Source organism: Urocitellus parryii, chromosome 14, assembly GCF_045843805.1.
Source record: "Urocitellus parryii isolate mUroPar1 chromosome 14, mUroPar1.hap1, whole genome shotgun sequence".
NCBI classification, from domain to species: Eukaryota; Metazoa; Chordata; class Mammalia; order Rodentia; family Sciuridae; genus Urocitellus; species Urocitellus parryii.
The window spans coordinates 44,282,490-44,295,718 of NC_135544.1; the positions used below are offsets into that span (position 1 = coordinate 44,282,490).

At 40.9% G+C, this 13,229-nt stretch overlaps 1 protein-coding gene across 1 annotated transcript in view; it reads right to left on the bottom strand.

The window, feature by feature from the left end:
- Window positions 1-5,201, bottom strand: part of Tll1 (tolloid like 1) — a 188,356-nt gene extending 183,155 nt beyond the window's left edge. The window contains exon 1 of the mRNA XM_077792620.1: window positions 4,745-5,201. Within this exon, the coding sequence (XP_077648746.1) occupies window positions 4,745-4,913 (169 nt within the window). The 5' untranslated portion in view covers window positions 4,914-5,201. The remainder of the gene's footprint in view (window positions 1-4,744) is intronic.
- Between the last annotated feature and the right edge of the window lie 8,028 nt (window positions 5,202-13,229).

The following is a 13,229-nucleotide window of genomic DNA, read 5'->3' on the forward strand; positions in this document are numbered from 1 at the left end:
TACTGGCCTATCCTGGGGGAATATATTTTTTAAAATTATTTATCTTTTCCATACCTATAACAGTAACTGCCATTGGTGAACAGAAACATCCCTCAAGACTAGGGCTACAGAGTTACTGCTGGCAAGTGAAGAACAGAGTTCAAGTATACAGAATATAATGCCATATCCATCCCTTTTGCAAAAACTATATTTTGACCACTTCTGAGTTGGCACCAGAGGCAGAAAGAAAAAAAAATATTCAAGATCTGAGGAATGAAAACTAAAACAGAAGAGACTGGTTAGGAGTAGCAGCTCTATGAAATGCATTTTTTAAATGAGAGCTTGGCAGTCTGAAGAGGCGCCGATGGAGGAATAAATGTTTGGATACTTAAAATCATGATGGCATAAAGTAGACAGGGAGTTGAGCATCAAGTTCTGAAATGTCATATCCAAGAGGTTGCCAGCCCAGCCAGAAAATACAACATAGAGGACCAAAAGGAAAAACCATCCTACCTAGAAACTATAAACATAGCAAAATTATCCCAGATCTAGCAGAGTAGGGCGCTAGGGCACTGGTTGAAACAAAAGCAGAAAGAATCGCTAGGATGCCAAGAGCCTATTGGGCAAATTGAACCTTGCATTTACTGACCCTTAATCAAGCTTGGATTTTTTTTCCAAGAGGAAAAAAGAAATCATTTAACCTGAAGCTTTGAAGTGAAAAGTCCTTTTTTCAGGGTACTCACATATGTCTATGAGGAGGAGGAAGAGGAGAAGAAGAGGGGGATGAGGAGGGGTGAAGGGGAGAAGGGAGAAGGGGAAGGGGGAGGGAGGGAGAGGACCCCCCTTTCTGGTCAAACATTCCACTTCATCAATTATCTAAACTTCTAAGCTTTCAAAACACAAATTTAATCAATCTCCACTACTAGATATTATATTTCAACTGCCTGAGATTTCCTAATATCACCTTAACTCCAAAAAGGAAAGAGAGAAAGAAGGAAGAGAGGGAGGAAATGTGTTCATGCAGAGTTCAGTTCATCAGGCCTCTGTTTTTCTAGGTAATCTCTACACAGATTTGGCAGAAGACTAACTTGTAAACTAAGTTTACCCAGACTCTTCACAGATATTAATCCTCAGATTAACATTTATTGCTATAGTACAACAATGAAACAAACCACCTCAATCCCTGCTCTAAAATGAACTTCTGCAGCATCAGCTTCTTTAATGTCCCTTGGGACCCTTCTAAACCTGAGAGAAAAAGATTCTAAACCTGAGAGAAAAAGAGAATATGATTGCATATTCAGATGACCCTGTACTGCATTGAAGAAAGTCTGCCAGACTTTCCTTAGAAGTATTTCCGTCTTTGTGTATAGATACTTATATATAATGAAGTACCTATGTTCTGTACCAATGGATTTGGTTATATCCGTATATCTGAAGTTATGGCATACTTTAACTTATACCAAAAATAACTAAATTAAAGCTCATTCAAGTTAATACAAGGCTAACTTTCTGTTCTATAGCTTTATGGATTTAAACTCAGAATTCTGATAGGTATATAATTTCATTCTACTTCACAAATATATTAAGGATGGCACAATTTTTGACAAATTATAATTAGCCATACTTCTTTCTGGATAATGTGTACTTGATCTTGTTGGGAATAGGAGTCTTTGGATGGGACTATTAACGGTTTATAGATAATGAGAAGGTTTTGAGAACATACTAGATTCCTAAAAGTGGTCATAGAGTAATCCGCCCCTCTGACAAACATGAAAAACGTGTTATGATCTCTGTCCTCAAAGATTTAGGTTTGGAAAATGTTAAACTATGTTCTTAAGTTACTTCACTCATACCAGATATGAAAGCAACTGCAGTCTATTAGGACTCCAGGAAAATCTGGACAAATTTCTACTTTTACATCTCAAGGAAGGCCTCCAAAAATCTAGATATGAATGCAATTCTGAATGTTAAATGCAGTCAGACTGTGCTGTCAAGAATTAAATTCTGAATAATATTAACAAAGGCATTCACTCTCACACATAATCTGTGGTTCTATCTGTATAATGGGAAGATTGATAAATTCAACCATACTGGGCTTTTGTGAACTCCAGCTGAAACAATGTACCCAGAAGTGTTTTGAAACCATAAAACTATTTTTGACAGGATGACAACACACCACTGTGTAGTTTAAGGAATACTGGGGTCCCCTATGAGAGAAATTCAGAAAGGGCCCTGTATAGCATGAGTCATGCCCTGGAATTTGCTATATGACCCAAGGCAGACCCAAGGTGCCCCAATCACCTAGAAAGTACCTCTCTTTTGCTTTAGCATCACTACCTTTCAGACACCCATCCCCACCTTGCTGATTTCAGTGAACTTCTTTTGACTCTTGTTTGGGATTTCAATGTACTAATATTATTCCTATTATTTCAACTTTGATTTTATACAGTACCAAAAGTGAAGCACTGAGATTTTGCCATTCTTCAGCCAACATAGTAAATTAAAGCCTTTCATTTCACTAAATTTAAATACAAGGTAGATCACCTTTAAAGGGATCTCAGATTCTGCATATATTTTTTAGCCTTCCACTTGGGCCATTTTATTTTCTCCCTCACCACACACACAAATAGAACACACATACACTCATAGGTATACCTCTAACCAAAAGATAGGGAAGAAGAATAATTATCTACTCAAAGTTGTTGTTTGTGTTGCTTTGATTTCAATAGCTATATTCAAAATAAACTTGTACCCAAAGTAAATAAAAAGTAAATGCTTTGAAAGTCCTTTTTCATTGCCTTAGATGTTTATTTGCTGAGGAAAATAAACATCTATGCTTGAGGTATGTTTAAATATACTTGGTGCAGGATAGGGATGTACCTCAATGGTTATTCACTTGTCTAGCATTCAAGATGTCCTGGGTTCCATCTCCAGTAAACACACACACACACACACACACACACACACACACACCATATGTATATATGATATATATGAGCTCCTATTGAGAGCGGGTTGAATCTTTCACACAACAGAGCATCAAAAAGCTGTCTTCCTAGACAATCTCATATGTACATCATTTATATATTAACACAAACAAGAAATGTACAATTTTCATCGAGTTGCATACATTATGCAAAATCTATTTCCTACCAAAAAGTACATTTAGGGAGTTGCTGGGTCATTAATCACCATCATAGCAGAACAGTGACTCCTTGTACAAACAATCAGAGAAGACCCAAGAAACTTGGGGTGAGAAAACAGACTGTTAGAGGTGATAGAAGGGAATTTATAAGTAACATTAAATTAAATTAGAATTCTGAGTTCTGATTTAATTCAATTCTGACCAATTTCCCTAAACTATTCTGAATTTTGAATAAGTATCTTCACTAAGGCTGCACTAAGAAATGTCTGACAACACGAACACAACACATGTCGTCCCCTCGTGTACCCTCCTTGTCAGAGCACTATGTCATCAAAGGTAAAAATTAACCAGGGAATTTCCAGCATTTTCCTTCACTTGTGAACTTCCTTCCTTCAGGCCCAAGAGAGAGTGGATAAGGTTCACCTACCTATGTAAAGGAAGAAACCCAATCACACCTACAAACCCCGGCACAGAATCTGGAAGGGCATAGTAGAAATCAGATATGGTTGATACTTAGCTCACTCTCTTCCTCTACCCTTCACCACAGCCCACACCTCTTGCTTGCTATGGGGACAGAAAGCTCATTCAGCTTACAAATGACGCTACCAAGTCGGCCTCCAACAACCCGTGTGACCTTCTTTCCAAAGTTAGTTATCAGTCCACACTGAGCTAGGGTCACCTCAACCACAACGCAGCCGGGAAACCCCAGTCCCTGACCGGTGCTGTGCCCAGCCCCAGGCGCCCTGGGCACTGCGCTGGAGCCAACTGCGGCGGGCGGGGCTCCAACCTCGGGAGGCGGGTGGGAAGCGCGCCCGGTGCGGAGGAGGTACACGCAGCGGCGCCGGTCGCGTGCATGGGAGGGGAAAGACCGTGGTGTTCCGGGACCCCGCGAGGCGCGAAGCTTGCCGTCAGGCAGAGCGGCCCAACTGCAGTACCCCGGGGATGTTCTCCGGAAGGAAGACACAAGTTTGAGTGGGGTAGTAACTTGGAAAAATATTTGTTGAGGTTTATTTTAAATGGGCAAATGCATTGGAACCCTATCTAGAAGGGAGCTGTTCCAGGATTGTCACAATCCCCTTCTAGCCTGGAACACACACTTCAAAATTCCTGGCAAAAGAAGACGCTGCGAAGGTATTCCGAGGTAGCGATGCCATCTCCACCCACCTTTTTTTTTTGGAAACTCTGCCCACATGATCTGCGAACGCAGGGCAACCGCGCCCTGGAACAGAGGAGGTTCTGTCCCCTCTGGATGCATACAGCCCGCTGAATGCTGATATTTTAAACCAACCGCTGCCGGCTGTATTTATGACTTGTTTCGTTTTGCAGTTTAGAGGGCGGGGTGGGGTGAGGGGATCAGAAACTCCAGGATGTCTTACTCAAAACTAGAGGATGAGCGCTGGGCATTTGATCCCACCAGCACAGAACTCCACTCAACTCGGGCCGTTCTGCTGCCACTTGGGGGTGGGGAGAAGAAGGGAAAGGAGGGGGAGAGAAGGAGTGGCGGCCGAGGGGCTGGCGATGGAGGGAAGGAAACAGGTGAGCTCCCACCGCCACCCATCAGGAATTCCAGCTTGGCGGGCCCCGGCGCGCCACGGTCCCAACCTGGAGAGAGGCACTTACCGGCTTTACACGGGTCCTTGTAATCTATAGTCTCCGTCTTATCTTCTTCGTTCCCATCAAAAGTGTAATCGTAATCGAGGCCAGAGCAGACCCAAAACTCCCCGTGGAAAAGAATCCCCGAGGCCACTAGCCACACAAGCATCCTCAGGGAAAGCGTTTCCAACCCCATCCTCCTCCCCCAGAGGAAAAGGAGGGGACGCGACCGGGAGGGTAGGCGCTGCGGTCCGCGTTGATGTGCGGGGCCAGGGGGACCGGTGCTCTTCTCCCCACTGGGAGGTTCCTCGCCGGACCAGGGTGTTCAGGTGTCCGGAGACATGCGGATGCCGTCGGGACAGTAAAGAGGGCAAGCGCTGCCTGTCACCCCCAGTTGCAGGGGGAAGTTGGCTGAGGGCCCGCGGGTGGGCGGAGGGCAGGTAAGGAGGCTCGGCTCCGGGAAGCGGGCAGGGGCAGCTGCGGACCAACTCAGCTCCGGCGGCGCGGGCGCTCGCAGCCTGCCAGGTCCTCCTTCTGATGGCAGAACTTCTCGCGGCCGCGGCTCACCGAGCGGCGCCCCGCGGGCTCAGCTGCCACCCGAGCTCGGGCTCCGGCGCCGCGCCCCCGCCGCTGTCAGGACCCCGGGGCTGAACGCGAGCTGCCGCCTTCTGCGCCCGCTGCCGCCGCCGCTCCGGGAAGATGAATCCGGTCTGCACATCAGCACATCTGAACTGAAAGGGGAGACCAAGGAAGGGGGTGGGGGGCAGGCATTTCTACGCCGGGAGACCTTAAAAGCCTGCAGAAGCCAGCAAAGCAACTGGCTGCAAGGAGAGCAAAAGTGTGAGGATTTGGGGATGCACTGTTTGCCTTTTCCCCCCAGGCTGTCTTTTTACCCTCTACCTAACTTGAAAAAAAAAAAAAAATCTTCGCAGCATCTAACCCAATCACTTGCATCCTGCTTACTTATTCATACAATCAGGGTCAGGATCCGGGCCACAGCCTCCTCTCTGACTTCTTTTGATAGCCTTATACAAACAAACAGACGCTAGTGCGCTGACAATTCCATTTATATTTTACCAAAGATAAAAATGAATATATTATGTGTCTGCGTCCGCGAACAGCAATTAATAGATGATATACGTGTCACTTGAGAGTGCCAGACCGGGGGTGGCGCGAAAGATCGTGACAACTTAGCCGCCGTGAATCTGTTTCCCCTCCCCCCAAATAAACAGCGAGTGTGTGTTTCTTTCCTTTGCTGCTGTTTAACCTTCGTGCAGCCCAGAAGGGAGGAAAAGTGTCTGACCCATCGCGATTTAGGTAGGAAAACAGATTACTGTAAGTCTCCTAACCAACAAAGTTTTGCTAAGAACTAAGATCCTCAGAACAGCAATTAAAAAAAAAAAAATCCAAAATCGAGTTTTGGATTGCAGCAGCAGGAAACGCTGAGACCTTGCTGATGGGCTGGCGCTAGGGCTCACGTGGGCACAGGAAGGGAAGTTGGATGGAATACTCGGGAAGCAAATTTTCTGTGACAGTTCTGGCGCCCATGCCTTGAGTTGCTCAGTATCTAAAGGCTTCACTCGCTTTACTTCTTCGGAGGAGAGTGTGTAGAACCAGGCTGCCGAGAGGTAAACCACATGTCAGCCTGAGCAGACTGAAGACAAACACAGGTTGTGGGAAATTGAGAAGGAAAAAAAAAAAAAAAACAGGAAATCTCTGCAAAACCCCTGGTGTGAGCAATTCCGAGGTTTCCCCACATCTGCAAGTAGTTTCCAAAATAGGTGAGATGACTTCTCCCCCCAAGCTTCCAAGGCACTGGTGATTGGGATCTTTCCTTTTCCAACTAAATCTTTTAACTGCCGCTTTAGCAGGGACTTGTAAAAAGTTTTCTGTTGCCTTTTACATCTTTATTTGACAAACGCTGCCCTGTGTCCAAGTGATGATCAACCTACAAAGTCGAGAGAGCAGCACACACCTTTGACAGAGTTGGTCATTGGGTTGGAGATTTGAACAGATTTTATGTTTGTTAAAGAAAAGCAAGAGGCTGATCTGAAAGAATCAACTATTTCCAATGTAAACTAAAAGAACAGGAGGACTAGTTGGAATTGAACGGACTTCATATTCTTTGGGAAACAGGGGCTTTCTCTGAGACCACTGCAATCATGATCTCCTTTCTGTAGATCTTAAACTTTTAACCCCAGGATACAGAGCAGACAGCAGATTAAAAAAAAAAAAAAATGTTCAATAAGCAGGTGGAGGCATTGGATTTGAAATCTCTTGCTGAGTCATTCTCAGATTCTTTTACCCATCCAAAAAAATGTTTGCATAATTAATAATAGTGTTGCTCTGGTGCAGGGCTAAACAAGAATGTGTCCTGCTTAGCCCACTGAGAGCTCAGAAATTGAAAATTTCCTTTAGAGGAGCGCTGCTCTTGAGCTGCTGACAGTATCTCCACTTGCTACCCCACACCCTAAAAGGGTCACTTATTATTTTAAATGTCTGTAAATATCTCCTTAGACTCTTTTATCATATGTAACTTTCCAAAAATCTGTACCTGGAGTTTGCATAAATATCACTCACTCTGTCAGGAATGAATACATTTTATTCATTTATTCTGAGGACAATGGTACCGTATAGGAACATCTGCTTTATTATATAATGATATCTATTATGCTTTCCTTATAGATTCACCATTGCTTACCTTTACAACTTATAAATTTGCAACCCAAAAAGTTAGAATGATTTACCTATTAGAACTTCAGAGCAAAATATAGAACTGTTTCTTTATGACTAAAATGCTTACAGGGAATATTTATTTATCATCACAATATCCTAGGCCTCAAACCCTGATTTATTTTTAATATTTTAATATTAAATCTAAGTCTGTTTATAATAATAAAATTATAGACATTTAAAATTCATTTGTTTCCTTAGATGCTATGATTATAAATTAAAACTAGATTTTTCCCTGTTCATAACAAAACAAATTTTCAAGAATATGCCTATGATTAGGAAGTTGAGTGTTCTATCAGAGTGTAGCCACCGACATAAGCAGTATATGAATCCAATCTCCTCATGAAAATGAAAATGAGAAATTCATTCCCTCAGTAAGATGTACTGATGTCACCTTGTCTTTAGGTGGGAACCACTCTTGCCCACCCTGCACATGCAACAGGAACTCATCAGCTTCCAGAAACAGTAAGGAATAAAGTCACCCAACATTGCCAGAGCAAGAGGCAAACTTTATGCCAAATGGTATATCTAGTTTGTTATCACAGTAATTAAAATAAAGTTGACTTTTAGATATAGGTAATGAGAAATGTCTTTTATTTTGGGGGGAAAGCGGACATTACTGGGTATTGAATCCAGGAGTGATTACCACTGACTCATATGCCCAGTTCTTTTCTTTTTTTTCTTTTTTGCTCTGAGACAGGGTCTTACTGAGGGTCTCCCTAAATTGCTGAGGCTGGCCTCCAAGTTTCAAACCTCCTGCTTCAGCCTCGAAAATTGCTGGGATTACAGGCATGTGCCACCTCACCATGCAGAAATGTCTATTTTCTAATCTGGTCAATTTGTGAAAAGCTAGATATGACTGTTAATGATACCAAGTAATACATGAAGATATTCCCTTCATGTCCCTTATAAATAAGAATTACTCAGAAAAATAATAACTTCATTCAGAGTTAATGAATGAAGAATATTCATTCCTGCAAAGCAAATGATGTCTAGGCAAACTCAAAGTACAAACTCTTCCAAACTTTCATATGGAATCAAATGTGAGTTTCCCTCCCTCACCTGGATCTCAGGTTTTCCTCTGAACTAAAAACTGTTAACCAAGTAGTATGCATATAGATTGACTCCTATGAAATCGTCTAATCTGTGGATCAAATACAGCAAATACTGACAATTTCACATTACTTTAAAGCTTTTTAAAAAAATCTTGTTTTGTACTAATGTTATTGTTCTTCTGAATGCAATTAGGTACATCTGGTTCACATACTCTTACAAGAAGGAATGATTCTCTGAGCCTCCATGAACTTTGACTTCTACATTTTCTTCTTTTCAAATTTTATACTATGGCTTTTTGATTGACACATTATTTTATGTATCACCGCTGCAGGATACTTCCAAATCTTGCTAATTAGTATGACCCTATATTCAAAATCTGTCCTTATCACTATTTCTTAAGTAACAAATAGAGTGTCACTTATGAATAAAATGAGCAGATGGCAATGTTTGCTTCACCACGAAGATTTTAAAGAAAGTTTTTGTTTGCATGTTAAAGAAGACGCATATATGCCTCCTGGGATGGAAATAAGAGCCATGGAAAAAAATCTAGATTTTTTTTTTTGAGTGGGGGCCACTAATGGAAGTGTCTGCTAAATCAACTTCACTGCCATGCCCTCACTATGGGGGACAGAGATGCCCACTTTCTATGGCTTCATTTCATTCTGCTTAATGGATTAAAAAAAAAAATTAGACACTGAAACCTTCAATAAACATACCATGCAATGAGAATAACTGAATTTTAAAAATATTACAAAAAAGTAGTATCAACTTCTTATGAGAAAGGAAGACCCAACTCCACAAGACCAATTCTGAAGACCAATCACTTGCCAAAGTTTTTATTATTTTGTGCTCTGCTAAAGATGGAGAATGCATGTTAAAATGAGTAAGCTATTCATGAACACTGTACTATCACCTCATAATATATAACCTTCTACTGACTCTTTCAGTTGCCCACTGATTGAGGGGACTGCACTTCTGTTCCTATTGCTGACAAGTTTTGATCAGTAGAGAACTCTGTATATGATAGTGGCTGATAGCCTTTAGTTCAAACCATTCTTCCTTCAAACCTCAGTGCATCATATCCTTCCTGACTCCATGGATTTTATTCTAGTCAAAAGTCCATCTATTCTGCCTTGAATTTAAATCATTTATCTCAGGGAGGATAAGAGCTATATATTTTCCATTAATGAATTTTTAAAAATTTTACAAAATACTTTGCACATGCTGGATAAATTTGGTTTTATTGACAAAAATAAATCGAGTTCCATTTCAGTAATCTAAGTATATTCTAATATTCTATGCACTGGAAACATTTAATGTTAGAATATGAGTGAAAATTAATTTTAAAAATCTATACATTGAGTGTAAAAGCAAGGTCTGAAATCAGAAAGCTTGCTTACGTCCTTGTTATTCTTCTTGTAAGATGGGTTTGGACATGTAGTCTTTCTTAGTTAGATTGTCCTCACTTTTAAAGTAAAATGTTTACTTCATATGTTAATGTTTCATTACTACAACAAACTCCTGAACTAATCAACTTATACAGAAAAAAAGGTTTACTTTGGTTCATGGTTTCAAAGGTTTCAGTTCCTGATTGATGGCTCTGTTGCTTTGGGGCCTGTGTCAAGGCAGGTACATCATGGTAGGGTATATCAGTCAACTTTTCTGTCACTGTGACCAAAATACCCCACCAACAACTTAAAGGTGGGAAAGTTTATTTTGGGCTCACAGTTTCAGAGGTTTAGTCCACGGTTAGCTGACTCCATGGTTGGCGGGGGGGTGCACACCAGGTGAGGCAGAACATCATGGAAGGGTGTGGCAGAGGAAAGCTGCCCAGGTCAGGGCAGCCTGGAGGCAGAGACAGCAAGCTCAGAGCCAGGGACTAAATTCAAACCAAAAAAGGCGCGAGCTCACACACACGTAACCTTTTTGCAGCCACAACTGCATGCCCACAGTTACCACCCAGTACTATAGTCTTTTCAAATTATTAATCCATCCAATGGATGAATCCACTGACTAGATTATAGCTTCCATAATCTAATTTCACCTGCAAACATTGCTACATTGCCTAACATAAGCTCTTTGAGCGGACATCTCATACCCAAATCATACCATTGGGAGTCTGTGGAAGAGCAAAACCACTCACCTCATGACAAGGAATGTAAAAGAGAGAAAGAGGGAGGCCTGGGCTTCCACCCTCCCCTTGAAGGACACACCCCAGTGACCCGAGGACCTCCCACAAGGCCCCTCTCTTAAAGTCCACCACCTCTTAATAATGTCACACTAGGGTTGAAGTGTGGACCTTTGGGGGACACTTAATATCAATGACAACACCTAATATGGTTATGGTGCAGTATGAGCATACCAAGAATTTGAAGCACCCAGCATGGAGACTGGTACATGACAAGAGATCAGTCTTTTATGAAGTCCTGGCCTATGGCCTACAAATGGTGCCTATCCATGAGAACAGAAACAATCAAAATCTGAATCTGAAAGAAAATTGCAATGAATGCTTATGAAATGATTGGGAAAATAAGATTTTTTTTTTCTTCACAAGTAGAAAGAAAAAGTGAAGAATGAAAAAGGAGAATTCCTGGATTCCTAACAGGACTCACAAAAAGATTTCATCTCTCCATTCCCTACCCGCAAACAACAAAATGTCCAAATAATAGTAATACCCTAAGCTAATTTTATCCATTTACTTTTGCAAAATAAGTTTCTGAAAGCACAGACTTATCAGAGCAAGCATTTTTTCAATGATCGATAATAAAAACAAAACATAGTGAAATGAGTTCCATGGAAAAAGCTGACATTGTTCACTAACCTCTCGAATGAGTTCTTGGGTAATTGGTTTGTGTATATTTAAAACTTGGGTGACTTCATTTTTTATGATGCATTGTAAAATCACCAAGTTATTTTATAACTTATTTAACTCTATTCATAATATGCAGCTGCACTAGAACACTAGTTTTCCTGTATTTCTAAACTCTCCATTATGCTCTGTGCTTAGTTCCGGGACCAGGCCAGATTTATTTTGTAAGCTACACTGGGCTTTTAGGTGGCAATAATTAATGACCTTGACCTTAATCTTCAGGTATTGTAACTCACTCTGGGTGGCTTTCCAACCACTAAGGCAATAGTTTTGCACTATAAAACCAACCTCCAATCAATAGGAAACATCTGAAGTGTGTTTATTTATATATTTATTGCTGTTCATCTTCAAAGCACTTTAAGGACATTAACTAATGTTCCCTAAAATGGGTGAATATGATTTGTTCTCAGCTAGCTACACCAGCTCTGAAAACCTGAGACACTGAAGCGGTCACAACTCAGAGGGGACAATGTCCTTCATGTTTTCCTTCTTCTCTACCTTCCAGGGAAAGACTTCATTCAGCTTTACTCTATGTTTAAGAACCAAAAAAAAAAAAAAAAAAAAGAAAAGAAAATTGTGTCAACTGAACCAAGCACTGCTAGGCCAGGGAGGGCAAGCACTGTCTTCACAGCAGATTCTAATTAACTTCCGGGTCAGCAGAGCACTAGCATTTGCCTTGCCAGGGTACACAGAAGAGCTGGGTTATCAAGAGCTAATTACTCAGACAAGGTTTTGATCCTCAATTATCTAGCTATTTCAGATGGGTGTGGTGTTTTAATTTCTTTTTTGCTAGCGGGAAAGTGCTGACATTTCTGTACGATTTCCTTGGTTTTCTATTTTAGTTTGTATGTATTCAATAGAAGGTTAGTCCCAGTGCTTTCTACATTATCATCAATCCTCTAAAAACACCACCACTTATGAGTTGAGGTCACAGTTGATTTGTGAGGCTGAGCCTACTCTCTTAACTCCTCAGCATTAAGAATTCTGGTTGTAACAGTGGTTTGCTCATATTCTCTCTCTCTCTCTCTCTCTCTCTCTCTCTCTCTCTCTCTCTCTCTCTCTCTCTCCCCCCCCCCTCACTCTCTCCCCTTCAGAAAGATTTGAAAAAGTCCACTCATTTATTTGGGTTCCAACATCAACATAAAAAGTAATTAAACTCTGTTGCTAGAATAATTTCTAAGTACAGCACCCTTTTAAAATAAAACATGGATGATTTTTGAGGAGGAATTGCAAAATATTTAAATATTTCTAGAAAACCTATAAAATCAGTTGACTCTCTTTTGTTTTCTTGCTCTATAGTAACCATTGCTATGTGAAATGGAAACTGTCATGTGCTTGGCTTTAAAATCAGTGCAAAGTTTATGGCGTACTCTTTTAAAACCATCAGACCACATGCAGAGAACCTGAAGCTGTGTGCTCTTAATTACTAGTAAAACAGGAAAGCAATTAGTAAAGCAATTAATTCAATATGTAGAGGGGCATTTTATTGGCTATTTTCTTCTAATAATCCAGTATTAAATGCTTCAGTTCACAGGACATGCCCCTCCAAGGATAAATAAAATTATCATGGAACAAGAAGTTCATAAAAACAGAGGGCATGCATGCCTGGTAATGACCTTAACTGTACAAAAAGCACAACGGAGTAGACCAGTTTCTAAATTGTGTTCCTCCTCCCACCCCCCAAATTACCTTGCTCCTGTCTAATTTAATATTTAGTGTTTTGACCTCAGTCCCTGAGTTATTTCTAATAAATAATTTCTAAGCATAAAAATGAGAAATGTGATCATTTTTAAGTTAGCAAATCAGAAACTATTTCATTGTAAAATTGGTTGTATTTTCTTTCCAGGATCAATA